General features: G+C 47.6%; 1 protein-coding gene across 1 annotated transcript; it reads left to right on the top strand.

Moving 5' to 3' along the window:
- The first annotated feature begins 420 nt into the window (after positions 1–420).
- On the top strand, positions 421–13,974 carry LOC134406789 (ras-related protein Rab-35-like). Its single transcript, XM_063138364.1, has 6 exons — positions 421–1,867; positions 8,335–8,385; positions 9,539–9,662; positions 9,983–10,107; positions 12,277–12,401; positions 12,557–13,974. Exons 1-6 carry the CDS (start codon positions 1,813–1,815, stop codon positions 12,683–12,685), a joined length of 609 nt encoding a protein of 202 aa, XP_062994434.1. The 5' UTR covers positions 421–1,812; the 3' UTR covers positions 12,686–13,974.
- The last annotated feature ends 37 nt before the right edge of the window (positions 13,975–14,011 follow it).

The following is a 14,011-nucleotide window of genomic DNA, read 5'->3' as shown; positions in this document are numbered from 1 at the left end:
TAAGGTCTATAGTATACAGTGTACCTAGACGACAATTGCCAAAGGACATGAATGTTTGCTCTCCGCCCGATCCTGCCCTCGGATCGCTCCCCTAACGAGCCCTTTCCCACCCTAAGCCCCGCCCCGCCTTTATTCGCCTCCCCTGCCCCCGGAGGCCCCGCCCACTCCGCGCCAAGCACCGCCCATGATAAAGCAAGCCCCGCCCCTTCGGGCTCCCTTTCCAGCTGGTTCGGATTGTACTTTCGCGTTCCGCCAGCAGCAGGAGCAGGAGCCTGAGCGGCCGGGAGAGGCGGTGGCCGCAGCCGGGGAGGAAGGCGGGAGGGCGGAGCAGGAGAAGCCGCCGCCGAATGGGAGAGGCAGGAAGGAAGCAGCCGCCTGCAGCGAGCTCCGTGGTCATCTGATCCCAGCCCAGCCAGCGTCCGGCAGGCAGAGAGAGGGCAGCCGACAGCGTCGCCGTCCGCCTGGCCGTTAAAACTCCCCCTTCGCTTCCCTCGTTCCTCCTTTCTCCCCTTTGCAATGTCCTCCCTTAAGCCGCGCTCTCCCCTTCCCGCGATCCTTCATTGATTCCTAAAGGCCGGCGCCCCCTTGGCACAACTCCCCTCTGCCGCCTGCCTGCCTTCCCTTCCTCCCTCCCTCCCTCCGTCCCCGCCCCCGCCCCCCTTCCTCCATTTCTGGAAGAAAGACTGCCAGGTATTTGGGGAAACTTTCAGAGATTCTTCCTGTTAGCGTAGATCTCTTTGGCGGAGGGGAAACTCCCAGATTTCCTGAGCTGCAATCTCCTCTTTCTCTCCCCCCCACCCCCCGCAATCTAGTCTTTCTTTCTTGCCTTCCTCCCAGACCTTATATTGTCCTCCTTTTCCACCATTGAAAATATCTCCCAATTTCTGACGGCTATCACCCCCCCCCCCCCTTTTTAAGCATTTGTTTTTGAAGCCAGTCAGACTTTTGGAATAAGGAGCTGAGTTCCTGACCACTACACCTTCCTGCTTCTGTGGATAATCTTTTTGTGGTCCTTAATATTCACTTCACGTTTTGGTGGGGCAGAATCAAGACTTTTGGTTTGGGGATTTGAGTTTTGTTTTGCCTCCTTGGATGCTGGAATTACAAACATCACCCCCCCACTTTTTTTTTGGAAGAAGTCGATGTTCGTCTACCAGTTCCAAATTTGTCTTGTTCCAAATTGGATTCATTGGGGGAGTTCATCTTGGATTTCTTTGTAAATTGCAACATCCGTTGGCATCTCGCTTCTGAATTTGGGAAAAACTACCCCGCTTGGAAAGAAACACCATATTATTTTCTACTGCTGTTTTTCTCGTTTTCTTTCCCCTGTTCCATCCCAGCAGAGAAGAGGCCAATATCTTAATAAACTGTGGATCTGTGCATGACATCTGCACATTCTTTAAATTAAATCACACCCACCCTATAACGGCCAACATGCCTTCTACAGATCGCTGACATAGGAAGAAACACACTCCGCCGTCTGAGCTGTGTTCCTCTTTGACATTTGACTTTAAGGAAGTAACGCTTAGGAAGAAGAAGTGAATAACTCTGTCCCGAAACCTGTAGGAAACCTGGCTTTGCAGAAATAAAGACGTAAAAGTTGCATGATCTAGAAGAATCTCCTCCTGGAGGAAGACGGTGCCCCCTTGTTGTGGAGAAGACAGCTGGCGTGCTCAACCTCATGTCCCGACTAGGTGCCATGGGGCTTTGAGGTAGAACAGATTTCCCACTGGAAAGCGTGGGAGTAAGTGGAGAATCCCTTCGAGGAGGAAGTAGTGTGCGAGGAGGAGGAGGAGTTGACCTAGCACATGAATGGCTGCCAAGGATTATGACCACTTGTTCAAGCTACTCATTATCGGGGACTCGGGTAAGAATTGGTCCCCTCGGCTGTTCACCTCTATTCTTCTCTCTTATTGTATTCGATTATTCTCTTTTGTTGTTCTTTCATTCCTCTTTAAACTATTTTTCTTTCTTTTTTTAAAAAAAAATGTTTTGGATCTTACCATAGAATCATCCCCTTATTCTTTTCCTTCTCTCCACATTCTTCTTTTAACACCCCTTTCCTGTTTCTTATCTGTATTTATCACGTTTGTCTTGGTTCCTTCCTTCTTTTCTCCTCCTTTAATCTTCAACTCGCGATCGCAGGGAGACTTGGTTGTTGTATGGAAAGCTAACTGAAAATGCACTAAGCTGAATTTTGGCTACATGGCAGCTCGCAACTGCAGTTTTTCCACAAGCCTCTGTTGTGCTAACTTGTAGTGTTCCCAGCATCCTTTGGGCCCAGTTGTGCCAACCTGTGACGCTGCCACCTCAGAACATTCACACATATGCTCATATAGGCTGCTGCTTTGTAAACTGGCGTCAAATGAATTTAGATTACAGACAGCCAAGAACAATGCTTCTCAAAACAGCTTTTAAAAATGTTTCATACAATTGCCAAAGACAAGCCCCCTCCTGAATAAGTGTGATTAGAGTACGCATTCATTCATAGCTATATTCATCTCTGGCCCTTTAATGCTTTTAAGGGCCTGGTCAGCAACTAGTTGCTTTAGCAACTTGGGTCTAGGACACAGTTTAAAGCTGAGCCATAGTTTAAATCCAGGATGGGGGACCCATGGCCCTCCAGATGTGTTGGACTACAACTCCCATCAGCCCCAGCCAGCATGGCCAGTAGTCAGGGATGATGGGGACTGGCTCTCCAGATGGGGTCAGACTCTAGGTTCTCCACCTCTGTTTAAAACACCTCTGGTTTAAATTGTGGTGAGAAGTATCTGGTCAGTGAAGCCTCTCACCAAGGTTAAGAAGGACCTTTCAGGCTGCAAACCTGCGCCTACCTGTCCAAGAATAAGCCCGATTGATCCCAGTGGGACTTACTTCTGAGTAGACCAGTATTGGATTGTGTTACATCCTTTAAACCTGTCTTCCTCAACCTGATGCTCTCCAGATGGGTAGCATTACAACTCCCAGCAGTTCCAACACACCTGAAGGGCACTGGTGGGTTTGTTTCTTGGAAGGCTGCTTTATACATCTCTTTCGGCTGCTGAAAGAACCCTGCAGACTTCTCAGTTCGACCCTTTAAGCAGGCGTGCTCCTATCTCTCTTTCTCTCTGTCCTGTTGCGAAATTTTGCTACTCTGTGGCGTTTGGAGCCCTGATACCCTGTCCTCAGTCTGTGACCAAAAACGTTGGAACGAGCATTCAAAATTCTCCTACCAGAGGAGGGAGTTGTGCAAATGGCTGGCGTGCCTGCCATCAGATCCGAGGTGTCTGTGTGAATGCAGAGTTCTCCAGTAGAACTGGAAACTGCGGCTAACCCTTATTAATAAGTATTTTTTAAATCCCCCTCCCCCTGCCCCCAATTTCAGGCACAGGTTGGCTTGCCGGGATTGGAGTTCAGTCCTCACCAGGCTAGCCTCCTGGGTGTTTGTGTATACAAATGGGAAAATGAGACAGCAGCCCTGCCCTGGGGCTTACAAATGAAGAGACACAAAGACACCCCAGGGAAGGGAAGGGGAAGGGAAAAGGTCGAGGAGGAGGGAGAGCGGTTTGACAAGGCCCAGAACTGAGGGAGGAGTTTGCAAGCATTGATATCTGAGTTTGGGCCCAAACTGGTTTCCCATTGCTGGTGTTCTGGCAGGGATAGAAGTAAGGTAAAATCACCCAGCAGCCCTTGTTCCCCTGGCCAAGGATGGGGCCAAGGGATAAAGACGTGAAGGCCTGGAAACCCCCACAGAACAAATTGAGAGGGGGGGGGAACCGAGGGACTTTTTTGTCCCTGGGGAAATAAAGGGGTTCCCCCCTCTCCGCCAGCCTTTATATCTCTAGCTGCCTCTTTCCAACAGTCACAAGGCCACTGACATAGCTGGAGTACACAGTTCCCTGTCGGAGAAAGGGGGGGGGGAGAAGCACGTTTCCTGCAGCTGCTCATTCCGATGGCTTCCCATTGCGGTGGTCTTCCTGGAAAGCTCTCTCTCTGTGTGTGTGTGTGTATAAACTCTCCCAATGGCTCTTGTTCCTCTTGCTGGTTGAAGTCCAGAGTCCCTTCCTCTTATGATCTCATCTCCTAGCCTTCTCTCCGGGCCGTTGATGACTAGCTCTGTCAGTCCTTCCTGTGTAGCTTCTTGGCACTTGAAAGCATTTATTGCTTCCTTTGCTTTTCGTTGGAGGCCTCATCTAGTTTCATGTCTACCCCTTTTAAACACACACACACACACACCCCTATAGCTCCAAACTGGCTGTGAATAGAATTGAAGTTTAAAACACTTCAAAGTGTTGTATTTGGAAAACTAATACAACCAAAATGTAAAAATAGTAAATTACGTTGAAGCAGCCGCAGTAGTTTTTGGTGTGTTCATGCGTGACACTGCCTCTACTAGAACCAAAAACAGTGGTGTGTTTACCTCAGCCTTCCCTGACCTGGTGCCTTTGAGATGTTTTGGAACTCTGCTCCCATCAGCCCCAGCCAGCATGGGCAGTGATCAGGAATCCTGGGAGTTGTAGTCCAAAATGTCTGAAGAAAGGGCACTGTATTAGAGAAGGCTGGCTTACATGCTACACAGAGAGAAAAGCATGGCATAGTCCCCTGCCCCGGAGTGCTTACAATGTACAGTGGAGATGTGACACAGGGCAAAGGGTGGTTGCAATTAAATGGTCGCTGCTGGCAAGGTAATTCCTTCCCTACGTCTCCCTTTTAATCTGAAAGAGTTACTGCAACCTGCCCCAACCTGCCGCCCTCTAGCTGTGTTGGACTACAACCCCCATCACTGGCCATGCTAGCTGGGAATGATTGGAGTTGTAATGCAACACATCTGGTGGGCAACAGCTTAAGCTATTCGCTCTTTAGGCTTAGAAAGAGATAGAGAATCCAACACTAGCAGCATCGAACTGTGAGCCATTTATTTTTATTATTATTATTATTATTATTATTATTATTATTATTATTATTATTATTATATCCCACTTTTTTTCCTGTAAGGAACCCAAGGTGGTGTACATCCTCCTCCTTCTCTCTACTTTATCCCCACAACAATAACCCTGTGAGGTGGGTTGGGCTGAGAGTCTGTAACTGGCCAAAGTCACCCAGTGGGTTTCCTTTGCCGTGTGGGGACTAGAACTCGGATCTCCCGAATCCCAGTCTGACACTCTAGCCACTACACCACACCACACCGGCTCTTTTGGAGCCTGGTAAAATTCTCAGACTGGGAAATGAGTTTAAAAGGACCAAGATGGCCTTGCAATCCTTGGGACGTTTAGATCTCTTCCCTCCTTAACCCTTCCTGGCTTATTGGGTTGGGAAGCAAAGGGCCCGATTAGGTCAGGAGGGGCAAAGGTTATTTGCTAGGCCTAGGATGTTCCTGTCTTTGGCTAATACCTCTGAAGTGGCAGGCCTTTGAGAATTAAAGCTCCCATGAACCAATGATGTAACCAGTGAAACTGCCCAATTTGATTTACGTTGCAGCCATTTATTAAGTTAATAGTTAATTTTATGAAACAATTTATTTTTAGAACTGGGGAAAATATGCCATGGGGAAAATATAGTGTTGGAAAATGTTTTACCCCACATCCTGTCCCCTGTCGATGCTTAGCCACCTGGGATATGCTCCTTTCACCTCTGCTAAAAACCTGGCTATATGTTACACGAACAGTAACCAAAAGTAAGCAAGCCACTTGGTGACTGCATTCGCACACAGCAATAAGCCTGGAATCCTGGCTTAATAAACCATGATGGGAACGAGCTGCATCTTGCACATATTTGCTCCCGCTTTGCTTCTCCCCTCATGTGAGCGGGTAAACAAACCTAGAAAGTGGGAGGAGAGCTATGTGACATCTAAACATGGGATTAGGGTTAAATGTGGCCAAGTATGCCAGAATTTGTAAGCTTGTGTGTATGTACAACTCTGAGAGTATGTTGGTAGTAGGTAGACCAACTTTTCCCAACCTGGTGTCCTTTGCTTGTGTTGGACTGCGATTCCCAGCCAGCAGGAAGGTGGATGTAGACCGAGGAGGCCTCATTTCATCCTGGAATGGTGCAGGGAGCAGAGACGCCCCACCCGCTGCACCTCTTCAAGGGCCCCAAGATGTCACTGGGTGCAGGGAAGGGCCTAGCCCACACAACTCTGCCCAGGTTTAACACCTTTGGTGGAAGCCTTTCTCTAGGGTGGCAATATGAAAAGGAGGACAGGGCTCCTGTAGTTGCATAGAAAAGGAAATTTCAGCAGGTGTCATTTGTATATATGGAGAACCTGGTGAAACTCCCTCTTCATCACAACAGTTAAAGGTGCAGGAGCTATACTAGAGTGACCAGATTTAAAAGAGGGCAGGGCACCTGCAGCTTTCACTGTTGTGATGAAGAGGAAATTTCACCAGGGTTCCCCATATATACAAATGACACCTGCTGAAATCCCCTTTTCAATACTACTGTTAAAGATACAGGAGCCCTGTCCTCATTTTCGTATGGACACCCTATCTTCTCTCAGTCCTGCTGCCCTCAGAGGCATGTTTAGTGGGATTGGGAGAAAGGGCCTTGTCAGGGGCCACTCCCTAGCTCTGGCACTCCCCACTGAGGGAGGCTAAATTGGCTCCTTTTCTGTTGTCCTTCCACCCACAGGCAAATATGTTTTTAGTCAGGCAGGCCTTTGGCATACAAGATGGCCTGTTGCTGGATGTGGTTTTTTTTAATTCATAGAATCATAGAATAGTAGAGTTGGAAGGTGCATATAAGGCCATCAAGTCCAACTCCCCACTCAATGCTCCTGAATGTATCTTTAATTACATTTTTAATTGATTTGTTTTTATGTTACGTTCTTGTTCTTAATCCTGGTTTTGTTAGCTGCTTTGAGTGCAGGGGCAGCACTAGAAGCGAGGGTGCGGAGGGACAAGCATTTCCCCACCTCCACCCCCGAATTGCTGGACTCCTGTCATTACTTGCAGAAAAGGCACTTTTCACATATACAAGTGCATTCGTCTATAATCTCTGCAGTTCCACAGTTCAGACGCAGCTCCTGAGCCAACAAAGGCTGTGCATTTTGCAGCTGCTGACATAGTCTTCAAGTTGCCAAAAGACCAGCGACGATCCACTGAGGGGAAACATCTGACACGCAGGAGAGAGAATTAACTTAATTTATATACAGAGTGTTTAACAGTAAAAAAGAAAGAAAAGTTCTAACCATAAATTAATATTTTTCCAAAATTAAAATCAATTTCCAGTTCTGTGGTGTAGGCCTAAAGTAATATTTCCCCCCATTTATTTCAGAAATAATATGTTTAGGATGGAAGTTTTAATGTGAAATATACCATTATTTTTCCAGAGGACACAACTCACCAACCTAGAACTGTACTTTGCCCCTTTTGTGACCTCCCCAGAATTTTTTTGTTCTGGTGCCACTATTGCTTGAGTGCTGTTGCTTGGTTTCGTGTTTTGCAGTAAGCGAAGATATAAATTAATTAAATAACAGTTGCTTTGCAGCTGGTCTGGAGAGGCAAAACTCCCCAGATTTATGTATGTGTGTGTGTCTGCTCAGCGCACAGCCAAGACAAATACATGCGCGGCTTTCATTCAGTCTTGCTGTGCTGTGGAGACTGAGCATTGGCTGGGCTCCCGCTGCAGCTGCAGAGCTAGCGGGCTTGAAAGCTGCAGAGAGACCGTGTCTGTGTATAATTCCCAGCCTTCATGGGAAAGGCTTTTTTTTTTTAAAGAAGCGATGGCGGAGAGGTAGGCTTCATGAGCACAGAGGACTGGACTCATTTTTCCAGGGTTATGCCAACGGGCGACATCACATGTAGGCGGACAGGATTTGTGACACGTGGGCGTTTGGGGATGTGGTCCCCACCCTGTTACCTGAACCGATACCTTCATGATGTAGTGTGCACGTGGCCATAGCTGTGCTTATCCCTCTTCCTACTTGTAAGATACACAAATCCTATCTGTGTGCTTGTTGCCTATTCAGCGTAAAGATAACACGGTTTGCTTCTGCAATACCCCATCTTATCTTCTCTGGCACCCCCTCCCTACCCCCGGTCTACCATTCAGTGGAGTCATGTGAGGTAATCCACAATCCTCAGTGGTTTCCCCATAATCCCTTGCAAGGTTCCGTTGTCACTCTCTCTGCCTCCCTCCATGGGACACAATAGCTTTGGATGGGAAGGGCCATCTTGAGTCAATACGCCAGGGCAGGCGTGTTTGCTCTGGGTGGGGCGCCTGCCTGCCGCAACCTTTGCTGAAATTATCGTGCTTCCGTCAGAGACTGTTTTAAAAAATGAGAGGGGAGGGATGATAAGGGCTTGAATTGTTTGTACATTTTGTGTGACCTGTTCTTTTTCTCTCCCTCCCATTCAGGGGTTGGAAAAAGTAGCCTCCTGCTCCGCTTTGCAGACAATACCTTCTCTGGTAAGTAGCTGCTTGTCTGTGTTGGGGGTCTCAGCTTCTACCTTATACTCAGCATGCTGCAACATTGTTGCAGCACAGTCTATTTAAAGCATCCCTGGACCATGCGAACAGTTGCTTGTAACCCATTTTTATTTTTAAATTGAATTATAGGATCATGCATGATAGGAAACATGGTTCAATTCAGACAGTGCTCCTTGTGGCTACAGAATAAGCAAATAGCCCGTTCCAATCTAATTAAACCCTTTCATCCCTTGGTTGTATTTGCATTGGTGACAACGTTGCAGCTAAGTCCTTGACAGTTGCAGATTGGTGACAAAGTTGCAGCTGAGTCCTTGACAATTGCAGATTGTGTTTCCTTTCAAAGTGTTGCAGCATGAACATTTTTCTTTTCTTTTTGGAATGAATCCCTCCTCTCTCTCCCCCCCCCCTTTTGAATGTAGCTGCTTTTGTTGAGTCACCTCTTTCCACTTTATTTGGTTTCATTTCACTGGGCAAACCGATAATAATTTATGTAATGCCAGTTAACCAAATGGTCTATAAAATGGCCACACCAAAGTGTGTTTTGTGTACACAAGTTACACAGCGGTTGCTGCTATTTCCCCTGCTACAGATGGAGCTGAGGGACTTGCCCAAGGTCATCAAGTGAATCCATGGCTGAGGTCAGGGTTGGACCCAGGGCCTTTAGAATCCTAACTGTATCTCATCCTAGTTTCTTCCATCTTGCCCTTTGAAGTTTCAAGCATAGGAACAGAGGAAGCTGTCTTAGACTGAGTCAGACTTTGGTCCATCTAGCTCAGTATTGTCGACACTGACTGGCAGCAAGGTCTCTCCAAGGTTTCAGGTGGGAGGTTTTCCAGCCCTACATGGATACACGCCCCCTCACTGTGGCACCACTGTGCAAGCATCGTTTGGCCCCAAGGATTGTGGGTGGCGTTCATTGATTACACCTCTACCTTCATGTTCCTGATATTTCTTTATTTTTGGTCCACCTGTTTATCTCCTGTAGTTTTTACAGTAGTGTATCCTGTCCCTTCTATTTGTAAATCTCACTTACGTTTGTTCATTCTCATTGCTGGCCCATTTATCTTTCCTCTCCTCCGATTCCGTGCTCTGACGCTTCTTCCTCTTTCCCCTTCCTGATCATCTCCCCCAGGCAGCTATATCACAACGATTGGGGTAGATTTCAAAATCCGGACTCTGGTGATCAATGGCGAGCGAGTGAAATTGCAGATCTGGGACACGGCTGGGCAGGAGCGGTTCCGGACCATCACCTCCACGTGAGCCTGGGCCGGAAATGGGGGATAACTGCGTATTCTGAAAACAGAGAAGGAGTTAATTTGGGACACTCTGAGTTCTGTGGAAGGGATCCAGATCTTAAGGTGCAGCTCCGTGGGTGGGGGGTGGGTGGGGAGCCACCTTTTAACTTTGTAAAAAGAGCAAGATATAAATCCATTAAGAAAACATGGAATAGTTGGGATTTCTGGATTCGGAGAAAAATTCAGACTCCCAGACGTGGGGATTGGCTTTCCAGACAAGATGGAGAGGTTTGTTCCAGAATTTTGGTTCCCGTCTTAAGTCTCTTGTTTTTCTGGGACAGGTATTACCGTAACACTCACGGCGTCATCATTGTGTATGATGTGACGAACGCCGAGTCCTTTGTTAATGTCAAGCGTTGGCTTCACGAGATTGGGCAAAACTGTGACAGTGTCTGCAAGATTTTGGGTGAGTGACTCTCCGTTTGTAATCCTACCTTCCCATGCTCAATCTTCTGGTGTTTAATGGACATGGGGCGTTCCTAGCCTGATTTCAGCTGCTTCTATCGCAGTATATTGGCAAGCCAGTCATGTTCAGCTGTGAGACAAAAGATTTTCCCAAGATGCACTGCTGACATCCACACCAGGTTAGGTGGAAGCATCATATCTTTGCAGTGACTGGCTTATATATGACTTTGGGGTGTGTGAGAGGTGTTGTTAGATCTTAAGTCTTAGCAAACCTGGGATAGTGTTCCCAAATGCAATGAGGCAGCCTTTTGCAAGCTGGTGCCCTCAAGGTGATGGATGATGGACTACAATTTCCATAATCCCCAGCCAGCATAGCCACGAAGGCTGCAGTGAGGCGAGGGCCTGTTCACAGGATTGGAATCGTATGTTTCCCAGTTGCGCTAGGGATACATTAGCATGGAAGATGCAGCTCCATGGCCATCCCGTCCAAAAGTAGTTATGGAAATCTGGCAGTAGTGAGCACAGTGGCTTGGAAAAAGTTCATTTGCAATTGTGGATGTTACTTTGGGTTTGCTGTGGCTTTATATGTGCACAAGATGGCTGCATCCTTGGGGGAGAATTCCGAGGAGTTCCCAACCTTTTTTGGTTGGTGGACGCATTTGGAACTGAATGTCATACGAGCTCTCATAAAATGGCTGCCATGGTAGACATGATGGGTCACAAAACACTCATTTCCCAGGAGGCAAGCTGGTGAGGCTAAAAGAAAAGGAAGTTGTCCAAGAACCTAAATACAAGGCAGAGGTGGATCTAAACTCCAAAATGCAAAACCATTCTTTTGATGGCACTGGAGAACAGAATGTTGCTTTACAGCATAGCAGCCTCCCAGTTGGAAAATAATTTTTAAAATCTTGAGAAATAAAATAAAAACCAGGAGGGCAGGAAGCCTAGCAGATGCCAAGAATCCATGGGCACCATGTTGGAATCAAGAGGTTCAGACCATGCCTCCTGGAGCTGACTTTGACCATCTGAACCAGCCTTGTGAACCGGCCTACACAGCCTGGTGTGCTGTGTAGGCCGGAGCCATTTCAAGTAATGGGAAGAACACCAAGTAGATTGGCAGGTTGCTAATACCAGTTTGTAGAAAGTGACTTCGGGGAATTCATAACGTCAGCTGGATATGGGGACATAGCCAAGATGCAATGGAATTTAGCTACATCCACTTGTGGGAACTTTTTGTGGGATGTCTTATACCTTAACGGTAGGGAAGGTATCTCCCAAGAAGCTTTGCAGCTTGTGGGGGATGGCTCTTGGATCAAGCAAGAGATAACGCCATATCCTCTGAATGTTTTCAAATTCCTGGAAAACAGAAACCTCAAGAGCACCAACTGTCTTAAAGCCAGAGGTGGACAACTTGCAGCCCTCCAGATGTTTTGGTTTACAGTTCCAACGGCCCTTCACCTTCGGCTGTGCTAAGGCTGATGGGAATTGTAGGCCAAAACGACTGGAGGGCCTCAAGTTGCCCACCCCGGTGTGAACAAAACGTACTGAATTTCTGAAATGTTACAGGTCATCAGAAACGGCCTTCTGCTACGGCAGGCCATGTAAGTCGTGGCTCTCCAGAGTCTTGAGCAAGAGAGTGGCCCTGATTCATACCATTAGCCAGCTGACCCTTCTTTAAAAAAAACTGTCGGTACCAGGGATTGATTTGGGACGTCCTACCAACAAAACCTGAGCTCTGCTCTCTCTCCATTTCAAACTTAAAATTGCCTCAAGGGGAAATCGCTTCATAAGTTGTCAGGTCAACTCTGCACAGCTGCTCAAGACAGTGAATGGCAAAGTGGTCTGAGTTGAGCAGCTGTGCTGGCTTGATTTGGTAAATTAAGGGTGCAATCCTATGCGTCTTTAGACAAAAAATAATAATCCTGCAATTCCCAGCCACCTGGCTGGGGTGTGCTGGGAGAAAGATGTAGGGCATCTTTCTGTCTAAACACACACAGGATTATGCCCTTAAGAATACTGGAGCTTGAAACACATCAGGAATTAGGTAGTTTTGCCTGGACAGCTGTTGCTACTCGCAGTATTTTTTTTTGCTGTAATTTTGAAGGTTGTTGGGTGGTCCCTCTCATTATTGCTTCCATCTCCTCTCCCCCCCTGCCCCAAATTGTGTCAGTGGGTAACAAATGTGAAGACCCGTCCCGGAAGCAAGTGGACGCAGCGGACGCCCGGCGGTTCAGCGAACAGATGGGGGTGCGGCTCTTTGAGACCAGCGCCAAGGAGAACTTCAACGTTGAAGAGGTATCGGGCAAGATGGTTAGGAGGGGACGAGATGGTGGGGTTGACGCGGCACAGATCTTTGTGCCTTAAGGGGGAAGCCTCTGTAACTGCGGCGAGGGGAAACGTGGTGGCCGGCGAAAGGTTCAGCCCCTTGTCTTGGGTTTCCCCTCCTCTAGATGTTCAACGCCATCACGGCCATGGTGCTCCGGACCAAGCAGGACAACCTGGCGCGCCTCCAACAGCAGAACGAGGTCGTCAAAATCAACAAGCCCAAAAAGAAACCGTCTGTCAGGAAATGTTGCTGAAAGGATGCCTGTAATTTTTTTTCTCCCCTCCCCGCTCCACCCGGATTCTAAGGAGGACTGAACTGTGGAGGGGCTGAGCGGGTGAAAATCGTGGCTGTATGTGTTTGTGTGGCGTGTGCATGTGGTGGGCGCTGGAATCGTGGCGGGAGAATCTGTGTGAATACGCTCAGTGCTGGCATTGCACTCCCCCCAGCCATCCCAGCCTTGGGAAGGTCGAGTTGCTGCGGTGGAAAAATCCAAATAAGCACTGAAACGCCTCCTTGCTGGAGTGGTGGGAGGTAGTGTTTGAAGAAGTGGGAGATGGTAGGGCATACTGAGAAGTATTAAACACAAAACAAAAAACTACTGAAAAATGTATAACAAGGTGATGAATTGAAAGATGTAGGACACGGCTGAATTAGAGGGCATAGTCCTTTCTCCTCCAAATCCCCCCTCCCCTCTGTAGCGTTGCCTATAAACTCTTCTCATTTCATTCCTCCTCTACCCCAAAATATCCCCACCCTGGGTTGCTACGCTGGTGCAATAAAAAATATCCATGGTTGGGACACTGTAAGGAACAGCGGAAGGGAAAACGTGGTGGGCATAATGCCGTTTGGGAGGATAAATTCCCCGCTCTATAGCTGTGCCTGTGGGTAATAGGCTGAAATAGGGAAAATTCAGCAGAACCACTCACTGTGCCCCACCTGGCCATACTGAGAATTGTGACCCATTTTTTTCTTTTTGCGTTTGCTCAGAAAAGGGGCCAGGATGCTATCTTTAGACATGGGTTGCTTTTCCTCCCCCACCAAGGTCTGGAATAGGATAGGCCATTTCTTCCCCACTTACCCTTAGGCCTTTGAGAGAATAGCTACCCATGTTCATGTTCAAAGAGGGTTGGGGTTGAAAAAGCAACTTTTGATCACATCCCCTCGCTGTACTTGATGCTGTGGGTGGGGTGCCATCCTATCTGCCCAGCCCCCCCTCCTGAAACCAAGGAACCAATCAGAAGGGGAGGTGTCAAGTCCGAACTAGGAATAAGAAGTTTACAGCTGGATGTGGTAGTAGGTGGTCTCCACCCGGACAGCTCCCAAGCTGCGGGTACAACAGGAGTGGAATCCCATCTGCCCTCCCTCTGTTGTCTTTAAATGTGGGGACCCTCTTGACTGTGCAATATGTCTGCTTCATGGATTATTTTATATACACAAAAATGATTATGTACATAATTGAAACATCTTGTTTTAACCCACTCTTAATGGCATTAAACTTGTTAAGGAGACACCACTATTCAATAAAGAAATTTAGATATGAAACCAACTCTGTGACTTTTTATCTCTCCACGTTATTACG

Source organism: Elgaria multicarinata, chromosome 11 (assembly GCF_023053635.1).
Source record: "Elgaria multicarinata webbii isolate HBS135686 ecotype San Diego chromosome 11, rElgMul1.1.pri, whole genome shotgun sequence".
NCBI classification, from domain to species: Eukaryota; Metazoa; Chordata; class Lepidosauria; order Squamata; family Anguidae; genus Elgaria; species Elgaria multicarinata.
Note: the sequence above shows the minus strand (reverse complement) of the source record. Positions and strands in the feature narration are given on the sequence as shown.

Bases quoted from the DNA above. Each gene is read 5' to 3' on its own strand.
- LOC134406789 (XM_063138364.1), top strand. From the start codon at position 1,813: ATGGCTGCCAAGGATTATGACCACTTGTTCAAGCTACTCATTATCGGG. The intron at 10,108-12,276 runs GTGAGTGACTCT...AAATTGTGTCAG, and splicing joins CAGTGTCTGCAAGATTTTGG to TGGGTAACAAATGTGAAGAC. The intron at 12,402-12,556 runs GTATCGGGCAAG...CCCCTCCTCTAG, and splicing joins AGAACTTCAACGTTGAAGAG to ATGTTCAACGCCATCACGGC.